The 25,839-nt window shown below is 44.6% G+C and overlaps 1 protein-coding gene across 1 annotated transcript in view; it reads left to right on the top strand.

Annotated features, from left to right (window-relative positions):
- LOC114036519 (myosin-6) overlaps positions 1–25,202 on the top strand; it is a gene marked incomplete at its 3' end in the record, with an annotated part of 30,730 nt that extends 5,528 nt beyond the window's left edge. Inside the window, exons 8-28 of the mRNA XM_027853012.1 lie at positions 44–142; positions 568–671; positions 788–926; positions 3,671–3,939; positions 5,415–5,585; positions 7,019–7,328; positions 9,149–9,216; positions 9,471–9,558; positions 9,665–9,782; positions 9,938–10,061; positions 10,474–10,610; positions 11,711–11,966; positions 12,868–13,110; positions 13,375–13,551; positions 14,100–14,245; positions 14,576–14,666; positions 20,764–21,153; positions 22,693–22,819; positions 22,965–23,083; positions 23,957–24,153; positions 25,019–25,202. Coding sequence (XP_027708813.1) covers positions 44–142; positions 568–671; positions 788–926; positions 3,671–3,939; positions 5,415–5,585; positions 7,019–7,328; positions 9,149–9,216; positions 9,471–9,558; positions 9,665–9,782; positions 9,938–10,061; positions 10,474–10,610; positions 11,711–11,966; positions 12,868–13,110; positions 13,375–13,551; positions 14,100–14,245; positions 14,576–14,666; positions 20,764–21,153; positions 22,693–22,819; positions 22,965–23,083; positions 23,957–24,153; positions 25,019–25,202 — 3,557 coding nt within the window. The remainder of the gene's footprint in view (positions 1–43; positions 143–567; positions 672–787; positions 927–3,670; positions 3,940–5,414; positions 5,586–7,018; positions 7,329–9,148; positions 9,217–9,470; positions 9,559–9,664; positions 9,783–9,937; positions 10,062–10,473; positions 10,611–11,710; positions 11,967–12,867; positions 13,111–13,374; positions 13,552–14,099; positions 14,246–14,575; positions 14,667–20,763; positions 21,154–22,692; positions 22,820–22,964; positions 23,084–23,956; positions 24,154–25,018) is intronic.
- Positions 25,203–25,839: the final 637 nt, after the last annotated feature.

Below are 25,839 nucleotides of genomic sequence, written 5' to 3'. Positions count from 1 at the left end.
TCATTTCTCACTCAGCTTCCTTATTCTCTTTGTCCCCTTTCAGACCTCCTGGAGAAGTCCCGGGTTATCTTTCAGCTAAAAGCAGAAAGAAACTACCATATCTTCTACCAGATCCTATCCAACAAGAAGCCAGAGCTTCTGGGTAAGGCTTAGACCTTAGAGTTTTCTCCCCTAATCTCAAACACACACACACACACACACACACACACACACACACACACACACACACACACACACACCCAACACACATACATTCAGTTCAAGGGAAGGGAGAATTGAAACTGCCTCTGGGGAGAGGGGGTCTAAATATCTAGATTCTAATTCACTTACTCAGTGGTTCTCCTCTCTCTACCTCTTCATTTTGTTCCCCTCTTACCTCTTACTTTCCTTGTTCTTTTGCTTTTTCTTCTCTCCTTCTCTCTCTCTCTGTCTCTGTGTGTGTGTGTGTGTGTGTGTCTCTCTCTCTCTCTCTCCAACTCTTTGTCCTCACCTACTCCTTGTCTTTCTTCTCTCCCCTTCTCCCTTCCTCCCCTCTCTCATCTTCATCCTGACAAATGCCCGGAGCAGACATGCTGCTGATCACCAACAACCCCTATGACTACGCCTTTGTGTCTCAGGGAGAGGTGTCTGTGGCTTCCATCGATGACTCCGAGGAGCTCTTGGCCACTGATGTGAGTGGGTGGGAGCTGGGGTAGGGATGGGGATGTAAAGAGATGCTGAGATGCTCCACAGCTTTGCTTTGAGACTAATGCCCTCCTCTCTCTCTCCCCAACCCCCACCCATCCAGAATGCCTTTGATGTCCTGGGCTTCACAGCAGAGGAGAAAGCTGGGATCTACAAGCTGACAGGGGCCATCATGCATTATGGGAACATGAAGTTCAAGCAGAAGCAGAGGGAGGAGCAGGCCGAGCCAGATGGCACAGAAGGTGTGAGAGATCAATGAGAGAGCACTGGGTCGGGTGAACAAAGGGAGGGATGGAGGGAAGAGGAGAGAGAGAGAGACTGAAAGAGGGTGGAGAGGAAGGAGAGGGGGGAAAGGGAGGTTTGGAAGGAGGATAAGAGTGGGAGAAAGGAGAGAGACAGAAACAGACAGAGGAGAGACAGAGAAAGACAGAGAGAGTGGGGGAGAAAGAGAGGAAAGAGGGAGGGAAGAAGGAAGGGAGAGTGGGGGAGAGAGAGAAGAGAGGAGGAGGAAGGAAGGAGGGAGGGAAGGAGGAGGAAGACAGAGAAAACAGAGAGGCAGAGAGGCAAAGACAGAGAGAGAGAGACAGAGAGTGACAGGGAGAAAGAGAGAGAGCTTAAGGCCTTGGGTTAAAAGATGAGAACTACAGTTTTATACATCATTTTCCACTTCCATTACACTCCTGTTGTGATCATTCCCAGCCTTTAATAATCCCCATGCTTTAAAAGCACAAGAAAGTCTATCCAATTAAAAAAAAATGACCAGTGGAGCTCTGCCTAACGTGCCCTTCTTCAGCCCCAGCCCTGGTGCCGGGCAGGTTTGGTGGTGAGTTCCAAGGATAGAAGATGGGAGATGAAGAACTGGGGAGTATTGGTAGAGATGGCTAGAGGTGAGAGGTGGAAAGGACCCTGAGGCCATCCAGTCCCATCCTGTCCTTTTACAAAGGAGGATCTGAGAGATCTAAAGTGACTCATCCAAAATCCCAAGTCACTGAGTGGCAAACCCTGGATTAGAACCCAGAACCCAGGTCCTTTGACTCTAGATCCAACCATCTTTCCACAATGCCACAATGTCTCCCAAGGGGAGATAGAGAGACTTCCTAAAATCCTAAATGAAAAAGGAGTGGATTCTCCTCTCTAACTCAGTGACTTTCAGCTTCCAACAGGCTCTCCACTAGGATGTTAAGCATCAAACTCTTTATACACTTCTTTTTAACCAGACCTGGAGGTAAAACTTAATGAGGAAATTCCCTCTACCAAAGCAGATTGGTGCCTTTTCTACAGCTTAAAGTCTTTTTTTCTTTTTTCTTTTTTTTAGGCAATTGGGGAACTTAAAGTCTTAGGAAAATGTCTGGGGCTCTTAAAGGTTAAGTGACTTTCCCAGATTCACACAGCCAATACATGTCAATGGCAGAACTTGAACCCAGGTCCTGCTTCCTCTTAAGTCTGGCTCCCCAACCACTTCATAATGCTAGCTCTCAGCTCATAGCATAATAATTATAGTTCGAGTTTACACAGAACTTTAAGGTTTACAAAGCACATTAGATATATTATCTCATTTGAGCCTCATAAGCCTATGAGATAGGTGCTATTATTATCCCCATTTTACATATGTCAAAACTGAGGCTGAGGAAAGTTGTGACTTGCCCAAAGTGACACAACTACAAAATTCCAAGGCAAGATTCAAACTCAGGTCTTTCTGACTCCAAGTCAACAGTATCCACTGTACTATCCTGCTGCTTAGCATAACCTATAAGGTAGTCCTAACTTGGGTTTTCTCAACCACCCCATCCATTTTATAGGGTTGACAAAGAGAGTGCACACAAGGTCAGACCATTTACATAGTTGCTTGTTTAATTGAGCATTCATGAAACTAGACCTCATGAGTTAATAGTTGCCCACAAGCAAAAGAGTGCTAGTAAATGTCTAACAACCAGCTTTCTGGAAAAAATGTGTGCATGACACACTTCTAAGTTTGATCTGCATTATTAACATTTTCTCCATCATTATCTTATGTCTAGACAATCAACACTTGATAAATGTCAGATGGTACTTTGGAAGGGTCAAATGGGTGGGTGGAAGAATCTAACCACAGTTTGGTACCAGGCAATCAACCTACCAACAGATACCAACTGACTGCTTCCTGGAGACTCTGCACTGTTAGACTCTGTGGGATATACTTAAGAAACATAACTCGAGCCCTCAAGCAACTTACAGTCTAGGGAAAAGAAGTAAAGAAACAAGCATTTATTAAGTGCCTACTATGTGCCAGGCACTGTGCTAAGTGCTTTACAAATATCTCATTTGATCCTCACAACAACCCTGGGAAGTAGGTGCCATTAGAGAAGGCTAGTACACAGGAAATATTCAATTCAGTTCAGTTCAACAACCATTTATTAAATGGCTAGTGCATGCCAGGCACTGTGCTAGGTTCTGGGGATATAGAGACAAAAATGAAACAGATCCTGCCTTCGAGGTGCTTACGTTATGGAGGGACGGAGAATGCACATGATAGGGATTCCAACCAATCAGTCATTCAGCATTTATTAAACACCTACCATATGCCAGTCACTGTGCTATTCACTGGTTGAGGTAAGGAAGAAGAACATTCTAGGCATTCTGTGTAAAGGTAAGGTAGAAAATGGAACACAAAGGGGCAGCTAGATGGTGCAGTGGATAGAGCTCCAGCCTTGGAATCAGGAGGACCTGAGTTCAAATCCAGTCTCAGACCAGACACTTGACCCTTACTAGCTGTGTGACCCTGGGCAAGTCACTTAACCCCAATTGCCTCACCAAAAAGCAAAAAAAAAAAAAAATGCAAGCAAGTCAATCTAGTTGGAATCTGAGAGGGAGTGCATCTGTTTAGCTGGTTCTACAAGGGCTCAGCTCAGTAGACCCTGGCAGATGAGATGAGATTGTGATGAGGAGAGTTGGGAGAGGGCTCAGAGGGGCAAGGGAGAGTGCGCTCGACTCTTTCTCTTTCCATCAGACGCTGACAAGTCAGCCTACCTCATGGGGCTGAACTCAGCTGATCTGCTGAAGGGACTGTGCCACCCTCGGGTGAAGGTGGGCAATGAGTACGTCACCAAAGGCCAGAATGTCCAGCAGGTGAACTACTCCACTGGGGCCCTGGCCAAATCCGTCTACGAGAAGATGTTCAGCTGGATGGTGGCGCGCATCAATGCTACTCTGGAGACCAAGCAGCCACGCCAGTACTTCATCGGTGTCCTCGACATCGCCGGCTTTGAGATCTTTGATGTGAGTTGGAGGAGCCTGGGGTCGAGAGGAAGTCTGGTTTAGGGGTGAGCCCGGTAGGGGTGCTGGGCTGAGAGTGGGAAATGCCACATCTCACCTTCTTTGAAGCTGTAACTCAAGGCCCATCTCTTCCAAGGAGCCTTTGCCAAGTGCTCCAGCCCACGCTGATTGCCCCCATCTCTGAATTCCTATTGTACCAATATTCTACCCTACACTGCTTAGCCTTGATTGAACCTAACTGCTTTGTTTGATTCTCTAAATGTTTCATGTGTTTTAGAATTATCTCCCTAATAGTTGAGTTTTTTATTATATATTTTTTCATTTACCAAGCATTTATTTTTCTCCCTCCCCACCGGGGGGGGGGGGGGGGGGAACCCCTTGTAACAAATATGCATCATCAGACAAAACAAATGTCTGTATTCCTAAGTCCAAAAATGTATGTCTCATTTTGCACATTAGTCCATCACCAAAGGTCAGGAGGTGCAAGGCATTCTTCATCATCACTCCTCTGGAATCATGATTGATCATTGTGTTGATCAGGGTTTTTAAGTCTTTCAAAACTAACTCATCTTTATGATGCTGATGTTATTATACAAATTGTTCCCCTGGTTCTGCTCACTTCACTGTGCATCAGTTCATACAAATTCTTCCCAGGTTTCTCTGAAACCATCTCTTTTCATTTCTCACAACAAAATAGTATTCTACTATAATCATATAGCATAATTTGTTCAACCATTCCCCAATTGATAGGTACCCCTTTAGTTTCTAGTGTTTTGCTACCACAAAAAGATAAATATTTTTGTACAAATAGTAACTTTTCCTCTTTTTTGATCTCTAATTGAATTGTAAAGTCCCTTAGGGCTGGGACCTTGTCTTCTAATCACCCTTATGTCCTTCTTGGCAATGAGTCACGAATAGACTCCAGTATATGCTCAGAATCAGAGACTGCCAGACCTGGAAAAGAGACATTAGACAGCAAGTAACCTAACATCTTTTTTTTTCCTTCTTTTTTTTTTTTGTAAGGCAATTGGGTTTAAGTGACTTGCCCAGAGTCACACAGATAGTGAATATTATGTGTATGAGGCCAGATTTGAATTCAGTTCCTCCTGACTCCAGGGCCAGTGCTCTATCCATTGTGCCACCTAGCTACCCCCAACACCTTTTTACAGTGAGGCCCAGAGAGGAGCAATTTGCCCAAGATTGCACGGTTAATTAGTGACAGAGCTAGAACAGGAATCCAGGTCTCTGGACATTCCATGTGATTCCTCTTTCTAATATAGTGTGTCCTCTGTAATCTGGCTCTACCAACCTACTTATCCAACCTCATCTCATCCTACTCCTCAACATATCAATTCAATTTAATAAACACCATCCCTCCACTCTGCTAATAAGCCAGGCGCCTTCCCTGTCCCACATATGTTCCATGTTCACCGACTGAGTGACTGACCTGTCCACTCTCTACCTTCTGTGCCCTCCAGTTCAACAGCTTTGAGCAGCTCTGCATCAACTTCACCAATGAGAAACTGCAGCAGTTTTTCAATCACCACATGTTCGTGCTGGAGCAGGAGGAGTACAAGAAAGAAGGCATTGAGTGGGAGTTCATCGACTTTGGCATGGACCTGCAGGCCTGCATCGACCTCATTGAGAAGGTACCCAGTCCCCGCCTCCTTGGCCCAGGCCCCCAGACAGAGGAACAGCATCATGTCCATGCCGAGACATGTAGTCTAAGGATAAGAAGTTAGAATCACAGCATTATGTCCCCTGCCTCCCTAACACTCACAAAGAGGAACATACCCTAGGAAGAGCCAATGTCTGTAACTCGAAATATTATATCCTCCTCCCAAAACAAAATGTACTGTCTAAAATGGGCCCCTTTACTCCCTGATAAATGAAAACTAAGCACATCTTTAGATATAAATACCTAGGTGGTGATCACACCTAGAGAGAAAGGAAAATAAGGAAGCTAGTAGGCATTCTCTGCCTGCTCTGTCTCTGGGAGGCTTCACTGCCTTCTGCATTTTCCCCATGCAGACCAGAGCCACCTGCTGAGTAATTACCACCATTGAGTAATCAATCCTCAACAATCTGAATAATTTGTCAGGTAGTGGTTACTTCTCTACATGCTGAGATTGATTAGATAATTGAGCAGATTGAGTAGATGAATCTGTAATGTCTAAGGGTATTCTATACAGACTTAGAAGTCTCTAGAATACTCTATCCCTTGCCAAATTAGTAAATGTTTCAGATGGATAGGAGCCTACCACTTACCCACTAGTTTATTACCTTTGGGTTGAGTTCTTGAGGCCCTTTCTGCCTTTAGACCCCCAGAGTGTTCAGGAGTTTCTTGGATAGGAACTTTGCCTGTCACATGTACCTTTCATGAAGGAAGAATGTAGAAGGAAGGAAAATCTTCAGGGAAGCACAGGGCTATAGAAGGAAAATTACTTTCTCTAACTCTATTGAGTATGGAATAGATCTCACAAGATCACAAATTTAGAGGTGAAAGAGATCTTTGAGATCATCAAATCTAACTTCCTCATTTTACAGATGAGAACACCGAGGCTCAGAGAAGTCATTGACCAACATCATTCAATGAAATAATATTCATAAAGCACTTAGCACAGAGCATGGCACATAGTAGGTGCTTAAAAAATGCTGGTTACCATCACCCTTTCTTTCCCTTACCAACATCACACAGGTAGTAAGTAGAAGAGCTGGGATTTGAACATAGGTCCTTTAATTTCTAGATCTAACATTCTCTCCATTGTATCATGAAATAGGTTTGACCTGAAATTGTTTATATTTAGGTTAGATAATAGGAATCACTTCCTGAACTTGACCTCATTGACCTAAAAACCATGCACCCCCACTTTATTTGCTGCCTCACCCTCAGGTCATGAGCTAGTGGCACAGGTGACTGAAAGAGATTATGGAAAGCTCCTGTTGGTTAATAACAGACCAGATACTCAACTACAGGAGTGGACAAGTTAACTTCTAGAGGTTCCTTCCTGTCTGGGGAGTCTATGGCTCTGTGAATCCTTGGGAGGAAACTCAGCTACATTACTTCTTCCCTTCACCATAGCCCATGGGCATAATGTCCATTCTGGAGGAGGAATGCATGTTCCCCAAAGCCACTGACACAACCTTCAAGGCCAAACTCTACGACAACCACCTGGGCAAGTCCAACAACTTCCAGAAACCCCGAAATGTCAAGGGGAAGCAGGAGGCCCACTTCTCTCTGATACACTACGCAGGCATTGTAGATTACAATATCATGGGATGGCTGGAGAAGAACAAGGACCCACTCAATGAGACTGTGGTGGGCCTCTATCAAAAGTCCTCCCTCAAACTGATGGCAACCCTCTTTGCTTCCTATGCTTCTGCTGATACTGGTAAGGACCCAGCTCTGGGATATGATAGTGGCACTTTAGGAAATCTTATGGGATTCAGCATCTGACTTCTAGGAAATGAAGAGTTCCCAAATCAGAAGGAACCTATTGCTTGGGTGTAGTGATGAGCTATAGGAAAGAAGCCTCTAACTCCAATGAGGAAAGGGAAAAGGGAAAAAAAATATTGGGGGAGGGGAGAGACAAAGGGAAAGATATGGCAAGAGAGCAGTGAATGTACTTGGGTTGGAAACTCCAGCCATAAACTAGAGTTACAGGTCTCTCATGATATAGACTGATGCCTCTTGTGCCAGGTAACTGCCTGAAGATTCCCCCTTAGAAAAGGGTCAGAAGTGTCATGTTACTTGTGCATGGACTGGAGTGAGTTAACAGAGATGAGTGGTGCCTTTCCCAAGGTGCCAGAGGCAAAGGTTAGGGTCCAGGTCAAATGTATTAGGGCAGTGCCAGGGATCAAGAGAGTATGCAAAACAGGTGAAGAGACATGATCTGGGATTTGGGTGGAGGAGTCCAAAGCTGGGAGAACAGAGAGAGTCCTAGTACAATGCAATTTGTATCATTCATCTTATTATGAGCATATTCATGTTTTATGGCTGGGTGGGCAAGTGAGGCTAGTGTTACCTTCTAACTTTCCCTAAGTGAATTGTAGCTTCCAATGGCCACCAGTCGCAATATTATGCTCAGGGGAAAGAGCAGTCTCTGTGCCCTATCAATCAAGCAATCAACGAGCATTTATTAAGCACCTACTATGTGCCAGGCACTGTGCTAAGTGCTGAGCATAGAAAGAAAGGCAAAAAACAAATAAACAAAACCAAAAAGTAGTCCCGCCCTCAAAGAGGTCATAGCATGCAAACAACTAAGTACAAACAAGATCTGTACAGGATCAATTGAGGGTAGTCTCAGAGGAAAGGCGATAAGATTAAGGATGATTGGGAAGAAAATTTTGTAGAAGGTGGGATTTAAGCTGAGACTTAAAGGAAGCCAGGGAAGCCAGGAGGCAGAGATGAGGAGGGAGAACATTCCAGGCACTGGAGACAGCTCAGAGTTGGAAGATGAAGAGACGTGTGACATGTATAAACTATATCGAATTTGCTTACCATCTCATGGAGAGGGCAGGGAAGGAGGGAAGGGTAGAATTTGGAACTCAAAACTTTTTTAAAGTTTTAATACTTATTTTAACATGTAATTGGGGAAAAAATTATTTAAAAAAAAAGAAATGTGTGAGAGAAACAGTAAGGATCAAAGATAATATGGAGGGAATAATGTGTAAGAAGACTGGAAAGGTAGGAAACAACCAGGTTACAAAAGGCTTTAAGAGTCAAACAGAAGATTTTATATTTGATCCTGGAGGTGAAGGGGAGCCATTGGAGTTTATTAACTAGAGGAGGTGATAGGGTCAGACCTGCACTTTAGGAAGACTTATTTGGCAATTAAGAGGAGGATAGATTAGAGTGGGAACAGATGAGACAGAGACACCAAGCAGCAGGCTATACTGTAAGTGTCCAAGTGTAAGGTAACAGGGACCTGTAGCAGGATGGTTGTAGTATCAGAGGAGAGAACGGAGCATATATGAGCAATGTTAAGAAGGTATGGGGGAGTGAGAAAGAGTCAGGAGTAAAGGATGACACCTAGGTTGTAAGCCTGGGTGACTGAGAGGATGGGGGTATACTTGACAGTAAGAGAAGTTAGAAAGACTTGAGGGGGAAAGGTAACGAAAAAGGAAACAGGCAGGGAGAGCGAGGAGTGTGGGGGGTGGAGCTAGAAAGTATGCGGTTCCTCCCTGACGGATTCTTTCCTCTCTCACATAGCTGATGCCAAAGGCAAAGGAGGCAAGAAAAAAGGTTCTTCCTTCCAGACAGTGTCAGCCCTCCACAGGGTAAGATGAGCTAGCCACTGTGGGTAGAACTGGGAATCCTGAGGGAAAACTAGACCTATCAGTGCAGGGTGGGGGTCAGAGGGATGTGTTACCTTGGACATACAAATTCTGCACGGGTCTTATGCAAACTCAGGGCTGTTAGTCTTGAATCAACACAGTTAGAGTTTCAGTGTTGCTGGGGCTGGGCCTCAGGGTGCCCAAGAGGTGGCTCCTGTCATCTCTAATCCTCCTTGACCACTGCCATCCATCCCCAGGAGAACCTCAACAAGCTGATGGCCAATCTAAAGACCACCCATCCCCACTTTGTGCGGTGCATCATCCCCAATGAGAGGAAAGCTCCTGGTGAGTAGTGGGTGGGGAAGGGAGTTAAACAAGGTAGGAGGTAGCAAACGCTCTGCCTCCATTTACTCAGAAACTTATCTTTCATCCTGTCCTCTGATGTCCATAGGGGTGATGGACAATCCCTTGGTTATGCACCAGCTACGCTGTAATGGGGTGCTTGAAGGGATCCGAATCTGCAGGAAGGGATTCCCCAACCGCATCCTCTATGGGGACTTCCGACAGAGGTGGGTGTGGGCCGCTCAGGGAAAATGTTCAGATCTGGAGGGTGGGGTAGGGTCACAGGTGGGTAGAGCTGGTGGTAGATGTTCTTGTTCCCAAGTAGCATCATTCTCAAGAACCATACAGAGAGTGAGATGACCATCTCCACCTCTCCCCTCAGGTATCGGATTCTGAACCCAGCAGCCATCCCCGAGGGCCAGTTCATCGACAGCAGGAAGGGGGCAGAGAAGCTGCTTGGCTCCTTAGACATTGACCACAACCAGTACAAGTTCGGCCACACCAAGGTGAGGGAGGCAGGGCCATGGAGGAGAGGGCTCACTAGGATTGTGTAGGGACACCCTAAGGGGAGAGGGTCTGAGCAAGAAGGACAGAGGAAGGGTAAGACCCATCTTGTCCTTTACACCTTACTATGTTCCCTCCTCCCACCAATCTCATCTCCAACTTCCTTTTCTCTCTTTTCCTCACCCCCAGCAGTCCAAGTCCTCCCCTCCCTGGGAGGATGGCTCCTAGTCCATGCTCTAATGTTAGGGATAGAGCAGGTGGGAGATTCAGGTTCCATCCCATGACTCTGAAATCTCTGTAATGAAATCTCCCAGCTCCACCCATCTTCCTTCCCCAATTCTCTCCTGGGAGGACTTCCTATGAAGATATCCCTCTCTTCCTCCCTCATCTCCAACATGTGAATCTTCTCTCCAGGTGTTCTTCAAGGCTGGGCTGCTGGGGCTGCTGGAAGAGATGAGAGACGAGAGATTGTCCCGCATCATCACCCGGATTCAGGCTCAGGCCCGGGGCCAGCTGATGAGGATTGAGTTCAAGAAAATTGTGGAACGAAGGTGAGAAGGGAAAGAAGGCAGAGCAAGAGCAGAGAGAGAGCACTGGGGAACCACTGAACCAGGGGCCCTGATAGGTTGTCTAAGTAGAACTGAAGCTATCTGAGCACTAGATGGGGCAATGCATAGAGTACTAGAGTTAGAATCAGGAAGAACTGAGTTCTAATATGCCTTAGATATTTAATAGCCCTAGGCAAGTCATTTAACCTCTCACAGACTCAGCTTTTTTCATCTGTAAAGTGGGGATAATAATAGCACCTACCTCTAGGGTTACTGCGAGGACCAAATGAGATAACTTATGTAAAATGTTTTGTAGGTGTTAACGCATCATATAAATGCCGGTCATTATTACTGGATGGTCTTGGGATACTATGGGTTAGTCATGAACCCTAGAACTACCAAGGACATTGGGAGTCCTAGTTATTAGGAAATGATTGACACCTGACCCCTTTATGGTCCTATCCTAATACTCCTCTGTCAGCAATTATCAAGGAGACACACTGCTACTGTGATATAAGGTTCAGTACAAAGTCTACAAGGCAAGGGGTGGTGATAGCCTGTGGAATGGAGAGGAAGTACACTATAGTGGGTGGAGTGCTGGACTTTGAGTCTGGCGAGACCTGGCTTCAAATCTCATCATTAACATTTATTAGCTGTGTGACCAGGGGCAAGTCACCTACCTTCTCTGAGACTCAGTTTCCTTCTCTATAAGATGAGGATAATGACACTTGAGATACCTACTTTATGTTGTGAGGATCAAATGAGATAACATATGGAAAGCAATTTGCAAATTTATAGCCCTATGTAAATATCAATTGTTAGGGACAGAGATCTTCCCCTTTCTATGAATATTTCCATCAGCAAACATTTATTAAGTAACTGCTCTGTGCCTCAAACTGGTCTGGGTCCTCTATGGGATACAAAGGGAGGAAGCGAATGTGCTCCTGCCCTTGAGGAATTTACAATCTTCCTTCCTTCCCTCTCAATGATAGGAGGTCTCTTGAGACTAGGAAGTCTTAGGTGGAGTCTGGTTCATGGGATTGAAGAACAAAATAAATGGGTTCATGGCACCTCTCCTCCTTACATTGACTTTTCCCTCTCAGGGATGCCCTCCTGGTGATCCAATGGAACATCCGGGCCTTCATGGGGGTCAAGAATTGGCCCTGGATGAAGCTTTACTTTAAGATTAAGCCTCTGCTGAAGAGTGCAGAGACAGAGAAGGAAATGGCCAACATGAAGGAAGAATTTGGGCGCATCAAAGATGCCCTGGAGAAGTCAGACGCTCGACGGAAGGAACTGGAGGAAAAGATGGTGTCCCTGCTTCAGGAGAAGAATGATCTGCAGCTACAAGTCCAGGCAGTAAGATTACTTTACCTTGCCCTCCCTTGGGAAACAACTCATCTTCCTACTCCAGGGAACCTCTGAGTTCTAGGTCTTTTTCTAATCCTCCCTCTTCATCTTTCTTCTCCTTTCAATTTCCTGTTTTGTTTGTTTTTATTCTGAACTTAACAAACAGCCAACAAAATAGGCATTTCCATATATGTACTGAAAAAGAGAAAGAAAATTATTCAAAAAGCTGCAAGTATATGTTATGTATACTTTGCTTATCTTTTAAAGTATATAATAGGTTCAACCTGTTTTTTTCAACGGTGTCTTGCTTATTTGTGCTTCTTTCTGGCTTTTCTTCTGTTCCCTTCTCTGCATTAAAGAAAAAAAGATGCTTCATTAATCCTCTTTTTCTTCATTTCATTTATTTTTTTTTTGCTAGCCTTATCCCTATCCTTCCTTCTCTTCCTTGTCCTCTTACTACCCTCCTCCACTGGAAAAAGAAAAAAAGAAAAAAAAAAAACAAAACCCTTATAGCAAACATGCATAGTCAAACAAAACAAATTCCCACCTTGGGTATATCTAAAAAAGTTTGCCTTATTCTATACCTTGAGTCCATCATCCTACTGTCAAGCATATAACATGCTTCACCATCAGTCCTCTGGAATCACAGTTGGTCTTTGCATTGATCAAAGTTTCCAAGTCTTGTTTTTCTTTATAATCTTGTTATTATTGTATAAATTGTTCTCCTGGTTCTGTTTACTTCACTCTGCATCAGTTCATTCAGGTCTTCCCAGGCTTTTCTGAAACTATGTTGGCTTTTCTTATGGTGCTATGATATTCCATTACATTCACATACCCTGATTTGTTTGGTCACTGCCTAGTTGGTAGAGTCCCTCTTCAATCTCTTGTTTTCTCCATGCTCTGCTCCCAGGAACAAGACAACCTGGCAGATGCAGAAGAGCGCTGTGATCAGCTGATCAAAAACAAGATCCAGCTGGAGGCCAAGGTGAAGGAGCAGACAGAGCGCCTGGAGGATGAGGAGGAGATGAATGCTGAGCTCACAGCCAAGAAGCGAAAGCTGGAGGATGAGTGCTCAGAGCTGAAGAAGGACATTGACGATCTGGAGCTGACCCTGGCCAAGGTGGAGAAGGAGAAGCATGCAACGGAAAACAAGGTAAGCAAAGGGATCCTTTTCAGTTCCATCCTTAGACCTCCACGAGACTCCCAGGCCATACTGGCCTCTGCCATAGGGCCAGGCCACTAGTAACACCCATAATCAAATCTACCTTTCCCCCAGTGGTCTATGAAATTAACATAAGCCCTGATATTGAACTTCACAAAACCTCTTATGGACAATACCTTGGAATCAGTTAATTGGTTTGGGCCTGCCAACCTTTGACTACAATGGTGGGTGGGAAATGGGGTTCTTGTCCCACAGGTGAAAAACCTGACCGAGGAGATGGCTGGGCTGGATGAGATCATTGCCAAGTTGACTAAGGAGAAGAAGGCCCTGCAAGAGGCCCACCAGCAAGCACTGGATGACCTGCAAGCTGAGGAAGACAAGGTCAACTCACTGACCAAGTCCAAGGTTAAGCTGGAGCAGCAAGTGGATGATGTGAGTAACTTTGACCTCATCCCCTTAGGTCACTGAGCTAGGGTCTTTCCAGGAAACTCCAGTGGTCTAAGAGGGCAGGGGCTATCCCCTTTCATTCTGTATATAACCTTGGGTATGTCATCCAATTTTCTTGGGCCTTTGGACTAGATGGTCTCTAAAATCTGTTCTACTTTGAGATCTAGGGGATCCTATGATCTCCAACACCTTGCACACTAACATGCACACAGCAGGATCCTAATAAGTATTTGTTGAATTGAATTAAATAAAATCCATTGATCTTATTCCTGAGGTCACTGGAACTTCTTTGTTATCTGAGATCCTTCTTCAAACTTTATCCTTGTTTCCTTTGGCAACTTGACCTCAGGTCCCATGTGCTTGAGGACGGGAGCCCCACAAACTTTGGGTCTAGAGTCAAGACGAAAGGAGAGCATTCTGCATAGTAGATTCTTGGTCTTACCTGGAATAGTCTCTCTCTGACTGGACATCTGTCTCTATCTCTCCGTCTGTGTCTTTCTCTCTTTCTTCCTCTGACTCTATCTCTCTGTCAGCTGGAAGGATCCCTGGAACAGGAGAAAAAGGTTCGGATGGACCTGGAGCGAGCAAAGAGGAAGCTGGAAGGAGACCTGAAGCTGACCCAGGAGAGCATCATGGACCTGGAGAATGACAAGCAGCAGCTAGAGGAGAAACTCAAGAAGTATGAGCCTTGTGGTGGGGAAGAGAGAGGGCATATGAGATCTGTGGGTCAGTCAGAGGGCACGTCAGAAGAACAGAACACCAACCTCTGTTGTGACCCTATTCTCTCAGAGGCATCAGGGAATGGCTAATGTAACCCTTTCCACAGGGTAGATTTATCCCAGGCATTCCCCTTCTCCGCATCCACACTCCTGGAAAAGCTGGCATTAGTAATTTGTCTGTGGGGGAAGTGGGGACAGGACTGAGTAATCCCAGTGTCCTAGAACAGGGGAAGAGAAGAGGCAGAAATGAAGGAGGGGGAATGCCCAACATCCACCAACCTCTATTCCAGGAAAGAGTTTGACATAAATCAGCTGAACAGCAAAATCGAGCATGAACAGGCAGTGGCTCTCCAGCTACAGAAGAAACTAAAGGAAAACCAGGTAACCGTCTGGACAGCTAGGTAGAGGGCACTGAAGGGTTTGGATACTCCAGAGAAGACACCTGGGACATTCTAGGATATAGAATCATATGATAGAATCATAGAATACCACAAAACAGGGAAGCTAAGTGGCTCAGTAGATAGAATGCCGAGCCTAGAGTCACGAAGATCTGAGTTCAGATCCAGTCTGGGACACTTCACTAGCTTTGAGACCCTGGGCGAGTCACTTAACCCTGTTTGCCTCAATTTCCTTATCTGTAAAATAAGCTGGAGAAGAAAATAGTATCTTTGTCAAGAAAACCCCAACTGGGGTTGCAAAGAATCAGAAACGACTGATAAATGATTAAACAACAACAACAAAATCTACCATCTAAAGGCAGAAGAGAAGAACCTCAGAGGGCAATCCAGTGTTTCAGATGAGGGCCATGGAGGTTACGTGACTTAGCCAAGGTCATACAGTAGTAAGTGTCGGAGGCGGGATTTAAATGCAGGTTCTATGACTCCAGAGCTAGGGCTCTTTCTACTATACCACAGGACAGTCTCTCCTCAAGCAAGCTCAAAGTTAACTAACAGGGATACTCAATCACTTTCCCCTGAGAGTTTAGTGACTCTCTACAATGCTAATTATTTCTCAGATGAAAATAATTCACTTTCTCTCTAGAACAGCCTCAAGTTGGGCTACTCTGGAAGCCCGGGGGGAATATCTCCTAACAATTAGCTAATCTTTTTTTTGGGGGGGGGCACAAAAAGTTGTGTTGGTTTCTTTTTCTGGGTCCTTTTGCTCTAAAGCAAATGATGGAGAAAGCCCCTCCCCGTACCCTTCCCCATCTGTCCCCTTTCCTCCTATACAAGGTAGCAGACTATCACAAAGATAGGTAGGAAGCCTAGGGATGCCTCTTTTAAAAAACAAAAAAAAACAAAAAAAATTCATAACCTTTAACAAGAACAAAGAGTCAAATAAACATTCAAAAGAAGAAGTAAAATCTTACATAGAACCCTTAGTATTTAACAAAGTAGAACCAAAGATATTAATAAACATGAAAAACTAAACATGTTTTCATCACGTCCCTTTCCAGGTCTACCTAAAATTTTGTTACCTCTGGCTTTGTTTTCTTCTCTTTTTAAAAAAATGTCATTATAGTCAGTGTATTTGCAGTTCAGGTATTGTAACACTGCATCATTTTGTCTTTCCGTATTTCTTTATTTGCAGCATTATCTTTGAATAAGAAATATATCTGACTACTGTCACTGACATTTCATGTACAATTCACCCCTTCCATGAGGCGAATCCTCCCTCCAGAGCACTCACTTACCCAAAGGCACTCTCAGTCGTCCACAGACAGGGGCTCTGCCAGCCGCCTGCTGTGGACTCTGCTGATTTGACCAGGATTCAATTCAATTTCAAACATTTACTAAGCACCTGTTGTGGGGCAGCTAGATGGCGCAGTGGATAGAGCTCCCGCCTTGGAGTCAGGAGGCCTGAGTTCAAATCCAGCCTCAGACACTTGACACTCACTAGCTGTGTGACCTTGGGCAAGTCACTTAACCCCTATTGCCTCACCAAAAAAAAAAAAAAAGCCCGAGTCAGCACCTATTGTGTGTGTGTCGTCATGTAGGGCATACCTTACTCATAGTAGGGCTAAGTATGTGCCAGATGTCGACAAAATGACAGTCACCTGCAAGCAAGGACATTGATTCCTTGCGGTTAGAAGCTCATTTTATCCTTACCTGGGTACAAATCTGACTAGAGGTAGCCCAGTATAGTGGGGAAATGGCTGGGAATTAGAGCACTAAGATAAAGACTGATTATAACAACAACAATAATGTTTGCGTTTATATAGCACCTTAAGAGTTCCTAAATACATAATAATAATAGCTAACATTTATATGGTGCTTACTATGTGCTAAGCACTGTTCTAAGTGTTTTACAATTATTTTCTCATTTTATCCCCACAATAACCCTTTATTCTATTAATATTTCCATTGTAGAGGTAGAAGTTAAATGACTTGCCCAGGGTCATTCAGCTAGTAAATACCTGAGGCTAGATTTGAACTCAGGGCTTGCTGACACCATGCCCACTGAGTCACCTAACATTATCTCATCTGATCCTCACAACAACCCTCCGAGGTAGATGTTTTTATTGTTCCCATTTTATAAATCAGGAAACGGAGGCTGAGAAAGGGGAAGCTACTTGCCCAAGATCACTCTATCCACTCCAGCACTTAGCTGCCTCCAGGCTTGATGCTGTCATTTACTGACGAGAAGTCCTTGGCCAAGTTGTATAATCTCCGTGGACTCTAATTTCTGGAACATACGAGCATTAACACAGAGTGTCCCAAAAGTCTAAGTGTGATTTTAAGTTTTTGTTGTTGCTGTTGTTGTTGTTGTTGTTTTAACAACTTTAAACTGCACTGAGACTTTTTGGGCACTCTGTATTTATCCTACCACCCTCATAGGCTATTAACTTATTCAGTAGGATAATGTGAATAAAATACTTAGTAACCAGACAATACTGCATAAAGGTCAGCTATTATTATCTTCCACTCAAGTCCTGTTGGACACTTCCTCATGTATGGAGGTGACCCTAGGTACTGGAAGACTATGCCAGCAGAGCTCCAGGGTCCAGTGGGTCCAGTCAAGCAAGAGAGGCTTTGAATATTGGCCCAGCAGAAAGCTGTATCTGGCCTTCAAGGACCAGAATAGTTAAGTTGAGAGAGAGAGAGAGAGAGAGAGAGAGAGAGAGAGAGAGAGAGAGAGGTTCATCCATCACCAGCAAGTTGGCCATCAAGCGCTGGTTGTTTTTGACCACAGCAACTCATGAAATCATTTGCTGAAGCGTGTCTGGGGACAGGAGGTTCGAGGGGGTTCTGATTTGTATCCAGGAAGAGAATCACCACACAAATGAAATTCCAGATTTTTTGGAGTAGTGTTGAATGATGATGATGTAAGCTGGAAGGGAGAATTTGGGAGGAGACATATCCTATTTCTCCCCTTAGCACCCAAGAAAGAGGGAAGGAAGCATTAATATAACACCTACTATATGCCAGGCACCTAAGCGCTTCACAAATGTAATCCTATTTGCTTGTCAAAACAACCCTGAGAATTAAGTACTATCAGTATCCACATTTTACGGTTGAGGAAATTGAGGTAAAGTGACTTACCCATGGTCAAAAAAACAGTTAAGTGTCAGAAATGGGACCTGAACTCAGGTCTTCCTGACTCCAGGGGGAGGGCTCTATCCACTGCACTACCTCAATAACCCAAAGGGCTACCCAAGAGGGTACTTTGCCAACAATCTTTCAGTACTAAGTACAAGCATTTCCACTGAGAGCCAGTGTAGTGAAAACAAATGTCTCAGGCATTTGCTCAAGTTCATAGATCTCTCTCCTGGGAAACCCAGTTCTATTTTAAATGAAATCATAAGATCATAGGACACAGAGTTGGAAGGGACCTTAGAGATCCATTCCATTAAACAAAAATAATAATAGCTAGCATTTATATAACACTTTTAAGGTTTGCAAAGCACTTTACAAAAATAATCTCATTTTTTTAACCTCACAACAATCCTGAGATAGGTGCCAATATTATCCCCATTTTACAAATGGGGAAACTGAGACAGACATAGGTTAAGTGACTTGCCCAGGGTCACACAGCTAGGGAGTATCTGAGGCAAAATTTTAACTCAGTTCTTTCCCACTCTAGGCTCAGCATTTGATCCACTGTGGTACCTAGCTGCCTGATTTTTTTTAAAGTATTAAGTGCCTACTATGTGCTAGGCACTATGCTAAGTACTGAGGATATAAATGCAAAAATGAAAGACCATTAAGAAGCTTCATTCTATTAATCATCTATCCAATCCAATCTCTTACTTCCACCACCCCCCACCATATGAGAGATGAGAAAATTGAGGCCTAGAGAGGGGAAATGACTGACCAGTCACTTGGTCAAAAATAGTATTTGAACCCAGGTCTTTGGGCCCCAGTTCCAGTGCTATTTCTACTATCCTTTACTACCTGTCTTCTTTGCGTCCTCCAGGTGTCGCCATCTGTGATTCACTGGCTGGATTTGTTTTTTCTAGACTAGGAAAAAGATCTTTGTTTGTATCTCCTCCTTTTGTTATAATAGCTTGAATGTCTTTAGCACTTTAAAGTTTGCAGAACCCTGTCCTCACAACTCTGAGATAGGATGTACAGGTATTATTGTCATTATCCCCTTTGTATAGGCACAAAGAACTTAAATGACTTGCCTAGAGTCACAAAACCTAGTGAGTATAAGAACCTGAACTTGAGCCCAGATCATCTGTCTTCAAGAGCAACGCTCTTTCTGCTTTACTATGCGTCTCCCCTTGGAAGAAATAGTTTCCATCACTTGTTCTGTGCCGCAGAACAAAAGCATTCTCTTCTCATTTCAGTTGAGGTGCTCCCCTCTGCTGGAAAGTGGGAAGAGTGGCTTTCCTCTCCTGCTACTGGTATCCACAGGATTGAAAATAAATAAATATATGTGCCATTGGAAACCTACACCCTGCTGACACACAGGGCCACAGAGTTTAGACACCATCCTAAAGAAAAGGATCATATCCCCTTTTCTGCTTGGCCCCTGCTGCAGCCAAAGAATAAAGTGAGTGGGACAAAAAGAAGTCTTATGTAGAACAAAGAACACAGTTTTTAGAGTCAGAATACCTGTATTTGAGTCCGGGTTCCAGAATTTACTAGTTTCATGAACTTAGGCAAGTTATTTACCTTCACTGGGTCTTATCTTCTTCATCTGTAAACCGGAGATAACAATACTAGTATCTAGGCCTCATAGAATTGCTTTGGGGAAAGTGCTTTGTGAACCTCACAGCTCTAGGTGAGTGTGAGATGGCCTCTCAGTCAGATAAGTGGACCAGTAGATAGACAAACAAGGGAAGGAGGTGAAGACAGTGCCCACTAAAATAACCACTAAACTAGTTATGCTCCTAGGACTCAACATTAGGAAGTCAATACAGTAAAACCTCAAATAACTAGTCAGCTCAAGGAATTATAGGCTGAGGGGGAGGAGGGAGTCCACAGTTAATTGAATTTTCTGGTTACCTGAGGATAAACAGAAGCCACTGGTTGTTTAAAGTCTTTTCCATGCAAATCTATATAGAATGTACAAGTCCATTTTCCTGCCCTGGGAAGCAGAGCATAATGAATCTCATGGAAATTTTCTCTGGTGACTCAGATATTACACTACCTCAGGGTCATCTCTCTGAACACAAATTCTCATCATCCTATACTGCAGTTGTAGAAAGTATAAGAAATTGGGTTGAAGCTGTACCAAACCAAGGACATATACTAAAAGTATTACTTTGTTTTCAACTAAATCTTTGCTATTTTTGGTCATTGTTTGATCACTTTCCCTAAAAACGGACGGCAAAAAGGAAAGAATCAATCACTGAAATTTGGCATTAAAATAAGAGCCATTTGTGTAATCTGAATTCCAGATGGAAGGGATGCCACTACCCAATGATTTGGATTCTAGGTGGGAGATTCTAAGTTATGGTGTAGCAAAGAGACCATCTCTCAGGAGTCTTAAGTTCATATGCCAGCTCTGATACTGTGCAGCCATGGGCAAATCACTTTACCTCTATGAGCCTCAGTTTTACTATCTATAAAATGAGAGCAATCATACCTGCACCATCTACTTCCCATTATTGTTGGGAGAGGGAAAAAAGAACTTTGTAAACCTAAAAGTGCTATATAAATGTGAGTGTGTGTGTGTGTGTGTGTGTGTGTGTGTGTTTTCGGGTTCTAGTACTGATAGGGGATTGCCAATGTTATCTAAATGAGATTAGGCTCCATTGTGTCCCTCCTGTTCTACAGTTAGTGTCGTGTTGGTGAAAACATGTCTCAGGTTTTCTCACAGCCTTCTTTTCTTTTCTTTTATCTTTTTTGTTTTACCCAGGACCTTCTTCTCTAACATGACAGGTCCATTTTTTTCCTGGCCCCCTTCTTATTCAGTGAGCCTTGAGGTCCTTGAGTTAGCTTTTGACCAAAGTCATCTCCTTTCCTCTCTTCCCAACTAGATTAGACGAGGGTCTTCTTTATTCAAATTCTCTTCTCTCTGTCCCCAGGCTCGAATCGAGGAGCTGGAGGAGGAGCTGGAAGCAGAGAGGACAGCCCGGGCCAAGGTGGAGAAGCTGCGCTCAGACTTATCCCGGGAGCTGGAGGAGATCAGCGAGAGGCTGGAGGAGGCCGGAGGGGCCACCTCTGTCCAGATCGAGATGAACAAGAAGAGGGAGGCGGAGTTCCAGAAGATGCGGAGGGACCTGGAAGAGGCGACGCTGCAGCACGAGGCCACGGCGGCCGCCCTGCGCAAGAAGCACGCGGACAGTGTGGCCGAGCTGGGAGAGCAGATCGACAATCTGCAGAGGGTGAAGCAGAAGCTGGAGAAGGAGAAGAGCGAGTTCAAGCTGGAGCTGGACGATGTCACCTCCAACATGGAGCAGGTCATCAAGGCCAAGGTGAGAGGAGGAAGAGGAAGAGAGGCAGAGATAAGAACAGAGACAAATAGAGAGAGAGAGAGAGACGGGGACAGAGACAGAGAGAGTTGAAGGGAGGAAGGGAGAGAGGGAAGGAGCCCCAGTTTCTGGCTTGGTTTCTCTTCATCATCTCTGGTTGTTTTCTTCTCTTGTCCTCTAATTTCTTTCGTCCCTCTCTTTCAACAATCCAATAAACATTTAGTAAATGCCTATGATGCTCACAGCACTGTAGTTAGTAGCTGAGGAAACAAAGATTTTTTAAAAAAAGTACTTCCTGCCCTCAAGGAGCTTACAATTTTACAGAAGTGATAGGCATGGCCCTAATAAGTATACTAAAAAGTAGAATGTGATCTAGACAAAACGTTGTAAGAAAATTCAATAAGAGAGAGATTACCGCGTCCCTCATAGTCTTTTAGCATCAGCCTGCTACTATGGGAGTTGGACTAAATGATCCCCAAGGTCCCTTCCTTGGCACCTTGTGTTATTGTAGACTGATGTCATAAAAAAGTACTAGCTTGGGAGTCAGAGTTGGACTTGGTCTAAAGTCTTACTACCTGTGTGACCTTGGGCAAATCTTCTACTGTGGGGCTTTGGTTTGTTCATCTGCACAATGACAGAGTTGGATCACTTCTCAGAGCCCTTTCAGTCTTCTTCTTTCATCTCCCTTTCTCTCTGCTTCCTTTTTCACATACATCTTTCTCTTTTTTTTTCCCTCTTTGATACCACTGTCCCTCTCTCTTCTAAGGCATCTCATTGTTTTAATTCTGTATGTATCTCCCTTAATCTCTCCTACCATTCCTTTCTCTTTTTCCTTCCAACTATTTACAGAATGCATCCATTTCCATTCCCTTTTTCCTCTGAAACAGCTCAGCTGGTAGAGTAACCACAGAGTCTGATTCTATGAAGCATCCTTAAGTTGGTGGTTTGATTCCAGCTCAAAGGAGGTGATAACATTTCTCCTCCCAATAGAATGTGAGCCCTTAGATAGCAGGGACAATTTTATTTTTTTGTTTTGTTTTGTTTTGTTTTGATTTGTTTTTTGGCTTTATAACTTCAGCACCTAGTGTAGTATCTTGTCTAATTTTTTTTTTTTTTTTTGGCCTGGACCTGAGATTTTAATCAATCTTAGGACCTCCCTCTACCAAAGCAGATTGTCAGCTGTTCTTCAATTTTCAGAGTTACCCTGAGGCATTGAAAGGTTAAATGGTTTGCCCTGGATCACTCATCCTGTGTAGATGAGGTGGGACTTAAACCCAAGTCTTCCTAACTCCAAGGACAGTACCCTATCCACTATGCCATGGGTTCTCTCCTCTTGTACCTAGTAGGTGCTTAATAAATGGTTGATGAATTGAATTCAACTAAACTTATTTTCCCACCTTTCTCTCATTTTAACCTATAACTTTCATTTTCACTCTTCGTTCAGATCTTTCTCAGAAGCTGGATTATTCTACTTGGCTCCCCCCATCCTTAACCCCTGTCACACATGTTCACTGAGCCTTCCTTTCTCCATATTACCCACAGGCAAACCTGGAGAAAGTGTCCCGAACTCTGGAGGACCAGGTGAATGAGTACCGGGTAAAACTGGAAGAGGCACAGCGTTCCCTCAATGACTTTACCACCCAGCGAGCCAAATTACAGACAGAGAACGGTGAGTGCCCTTCCCTCAGGTCCTTCTCTGCCACTCTTTTCAGATTATTTCCTACCACCCTCTAGCCCTAACCCTCCCTCTGCTATGGTTATTGGCTAAGGCCCACATACCTCACATACAAAAATCTTTATTCCTTCTGCTCTAGGTGAACTGACTCGTCAGCTGGAGGAGAAAGAGGCACTGATCTCCCAGCTGACCAGGGGAAAGCTCTCCTATACCCAGCAAATGGAGGACCTTAAGAGACAGCTGGAAGAGGAGGCCAAGGTAAGTTCAGGGTGGGAAGAGGACTTGGAGACACACACATGTCTGGTGTTAACCAAGAGAGAATGAACCTGGGAGATTAGGGGTAGACTCTTGAGGCTACAAGAATATACTAGGTAGTAAAAACAAAAACAAAGACTACACACACACAAGGTCAGGAGACCTTATATTCTAGTTCTAGCCCTAGTAGCTGTCAGCTATGTAACCTTGGGCAAACTGGACCTCTCTCACCTCAGTTTACCCATCTACAATACTAATGCCTTACATACGTAAGGTAATGAGTTATCCACATCTGACAGATGGGGAAATTAAGGCCAAGAGTGGTGAAGTGACATTCAAAGTTACACAGCCAATAAGTGGCAAAGCCAGGATTAGAACCCCAAGTCTTTTTGTACTGTAGGTAGGAAGCTGACATAATAGGAAAAAGCAACTAACTTGGGGTTAAAAGCCATGGGTTTATTCCCTGCTCTGCTACTCACCAAGTGTATGGCCTTCACCAAATTTGGTTTTTTTGGAGGCAATCAAGGTTAAGTGACTTGCCCAGGGTCACACAGCTACTAAGTGTCTGAGTCCAGACTTGAAATTAGGTCCTTCTGACTCCAGGGCTGTTGTTCTATCCACTGTACCATCTAGCTGCCCCACAACTGTATGACCTTGAACAAATCATTTAACCTCTGTTTCCCCATATATAAAATGTAGGAGTTATAATAAATGATCTCCAAGGTCTCTGCCAGTTCTAAAATTCTATGGCTCTCTGAGTTTCAGGCTAGCAGTAGAGTTTACAAATTGGAACAGAACTTGGAAGATTTGCATGTTCCTCCCTACTAGAAGGTAATCAGGATCTCCCCATCTCTCCCCACCTCTGCTTTCCCACAGGCAAAGAATGCCCTGGCACATGCTCTTCAATCAGCCCGGCATGACTGCGACCTCCTGAGGGAGCAGTATGAGGAGGAGACTGAGGCCAAGGCTGAGCTGCAGCGTGTCCTGTCCAAGGCCAACTCAGAGGTGGCACAGTGGAGGACCAAGTACGAGACGGACGCCATCCAGAGGACTGAGGAGCTAGAGGAGGCCAAGTGAGTCCTTAGGGCCTCTCCTAACTCTACCACTCTGTTCACCAGATTCCATTCAGCTCTGGACCCCAGGGTTCCCAGCAAATTAAATTGTAGTGAGTGATGTGGATGAGGAAAAAGGAGAACTATAGATGGATGATTCTGGGACGATAGACAGGAGGTCAAGTTCGGGAGGTCCCAGCCCCAAACTGGATGCAACAGCTGTAGCCCTGCCATAGACTAAATCCCTCCGAGTTCTCCAAGTGAATTCACCTGCCAGCTCACAGAGAAAAGGCACAAACATCCCAACTTATAGCAGTGGAGAGAGTGTCTGACTAGGAAGAAGGGTACAAGATGGGAGGGTGATTACAGGATGAAGGGGAAGAGGAAATGAGGGGAAATAATAATGGAATCCTCGAAGGAAGGGAAAGGGAGGTCCTCTAGAATCATTCCGATCAGGTAATGATGACTGGAAAGGGAACCTATCCCCAACCGTCTGCTCCTCCCACTTTGGCTGGCCCTAGCCCACTTCCTGTGACGGGCGAGCTTTTGGCCCGGACTATACCTGATGCATGTGTATAAGACGAGCAAAAAGCTTGTTGGTCGGAGGACCCATCGTCGGCCTAGGTAAGTACCCTGGGGGAGGGGCTGGAACCAAGGTAACTCCAGTCCTAGTATTGGTCCTAGGCACTTGATCCCTCTAGAATGGGATTCTCAGTAACTTTGGTTCTAGAATACTAGTTCTCCATATCGCTGCATGTATTCTAGGTTATTGTAGAAAACTGCCTTAGTTCCCTTAAATGGCTTTGTAGCCCTAGTAGTTTCCTCAGGGGCACACACTGCTTCTTCATAGTTTTAATTCCACTCTTTTCCCCTCTGCCTCCCCTAGGAAGAAGCTGGCCCAGAGGCTACAAGATGCAGAGGAGGCCGTGGAGGCTGTGAATGCCAAGTGCTCATCCCTAGAGAAGACCAAGCACCGACTGCAGAATGAAATCGAGGACCTAATGGTGGATGTGGAACGGTCCAATGCTGCCGCTGCTGCTCTGGACAAGAAACAGAGGAACTTTGACAAGGTGAGCACAGGCAGGATGGAGAGGGACTGCTACAGGGTCAGAGGGCTCATCCAATACAAGCTTTAGAGTTTGAAGGGATGTTAAAGGACGTTTATGGCAATGCCTTCATCTTACAGATGAAGAAATTAACTTGCCCAGTGTCACGCAGGTGTCAGGTGGTAAATCCGGGGTTCAATTCCACCTGCTATGACTCCAGATTCAATCCTTTTTATTGGGTGGGCCATGCTAAAGATGAAGAAGGAAAGAAAGATAAGGGGGTAGAATCTCTACAATGGGGATAGAAGAGAAGAGAAAGAAGAGAAAGCTAGATAAGAGTAAAAAGGTCCAAAGAAGTCCATAGAGAAGCTGAGCGATGCCCAGAGGGAAGAGCCCAGGCATGGAGAAGGAGGCAAAGAGAGAGATTGGGGGAGAGGAAGCCAAGAGGATGGGGAGATGGGAGGCTGGGAGTGCCAAGGAAGATGAAGGCAAGGAAGGTGAGGGTGTAGAAGAGAAATGGGCCAGGGAGTGGGTATGGAAGGAGGCCCAGGAATAGGGCTGAGGGGAGGGCAGCCTGGAGACTTTGTTGAGTGAGCCAGTCCCCATCCTTGGTTCTTGATAAGATTCAGAGAAACTTGGACAAGGTGTGGAAGAAAAGGAG

Source organism: Vombatus ursinus, unplaced genomic scaffold, assembly GCF_900497805.2.
Source record: "Vombatus ursinus unplaced genomic scaffold, bare-nosed wombat genome assembly UNPS02009850.1, whole genome shotgun sequence".
NCBI classification, from domain to species: Eukaryota; Metazoa; Chordata; class Mammalia; order Diprotodontia; family Vombatidae; genus Vombatus; species Vombatus ursinus.
This window is presented reverse-complemented; position numbering and strand designations above follow the sequence as displayed.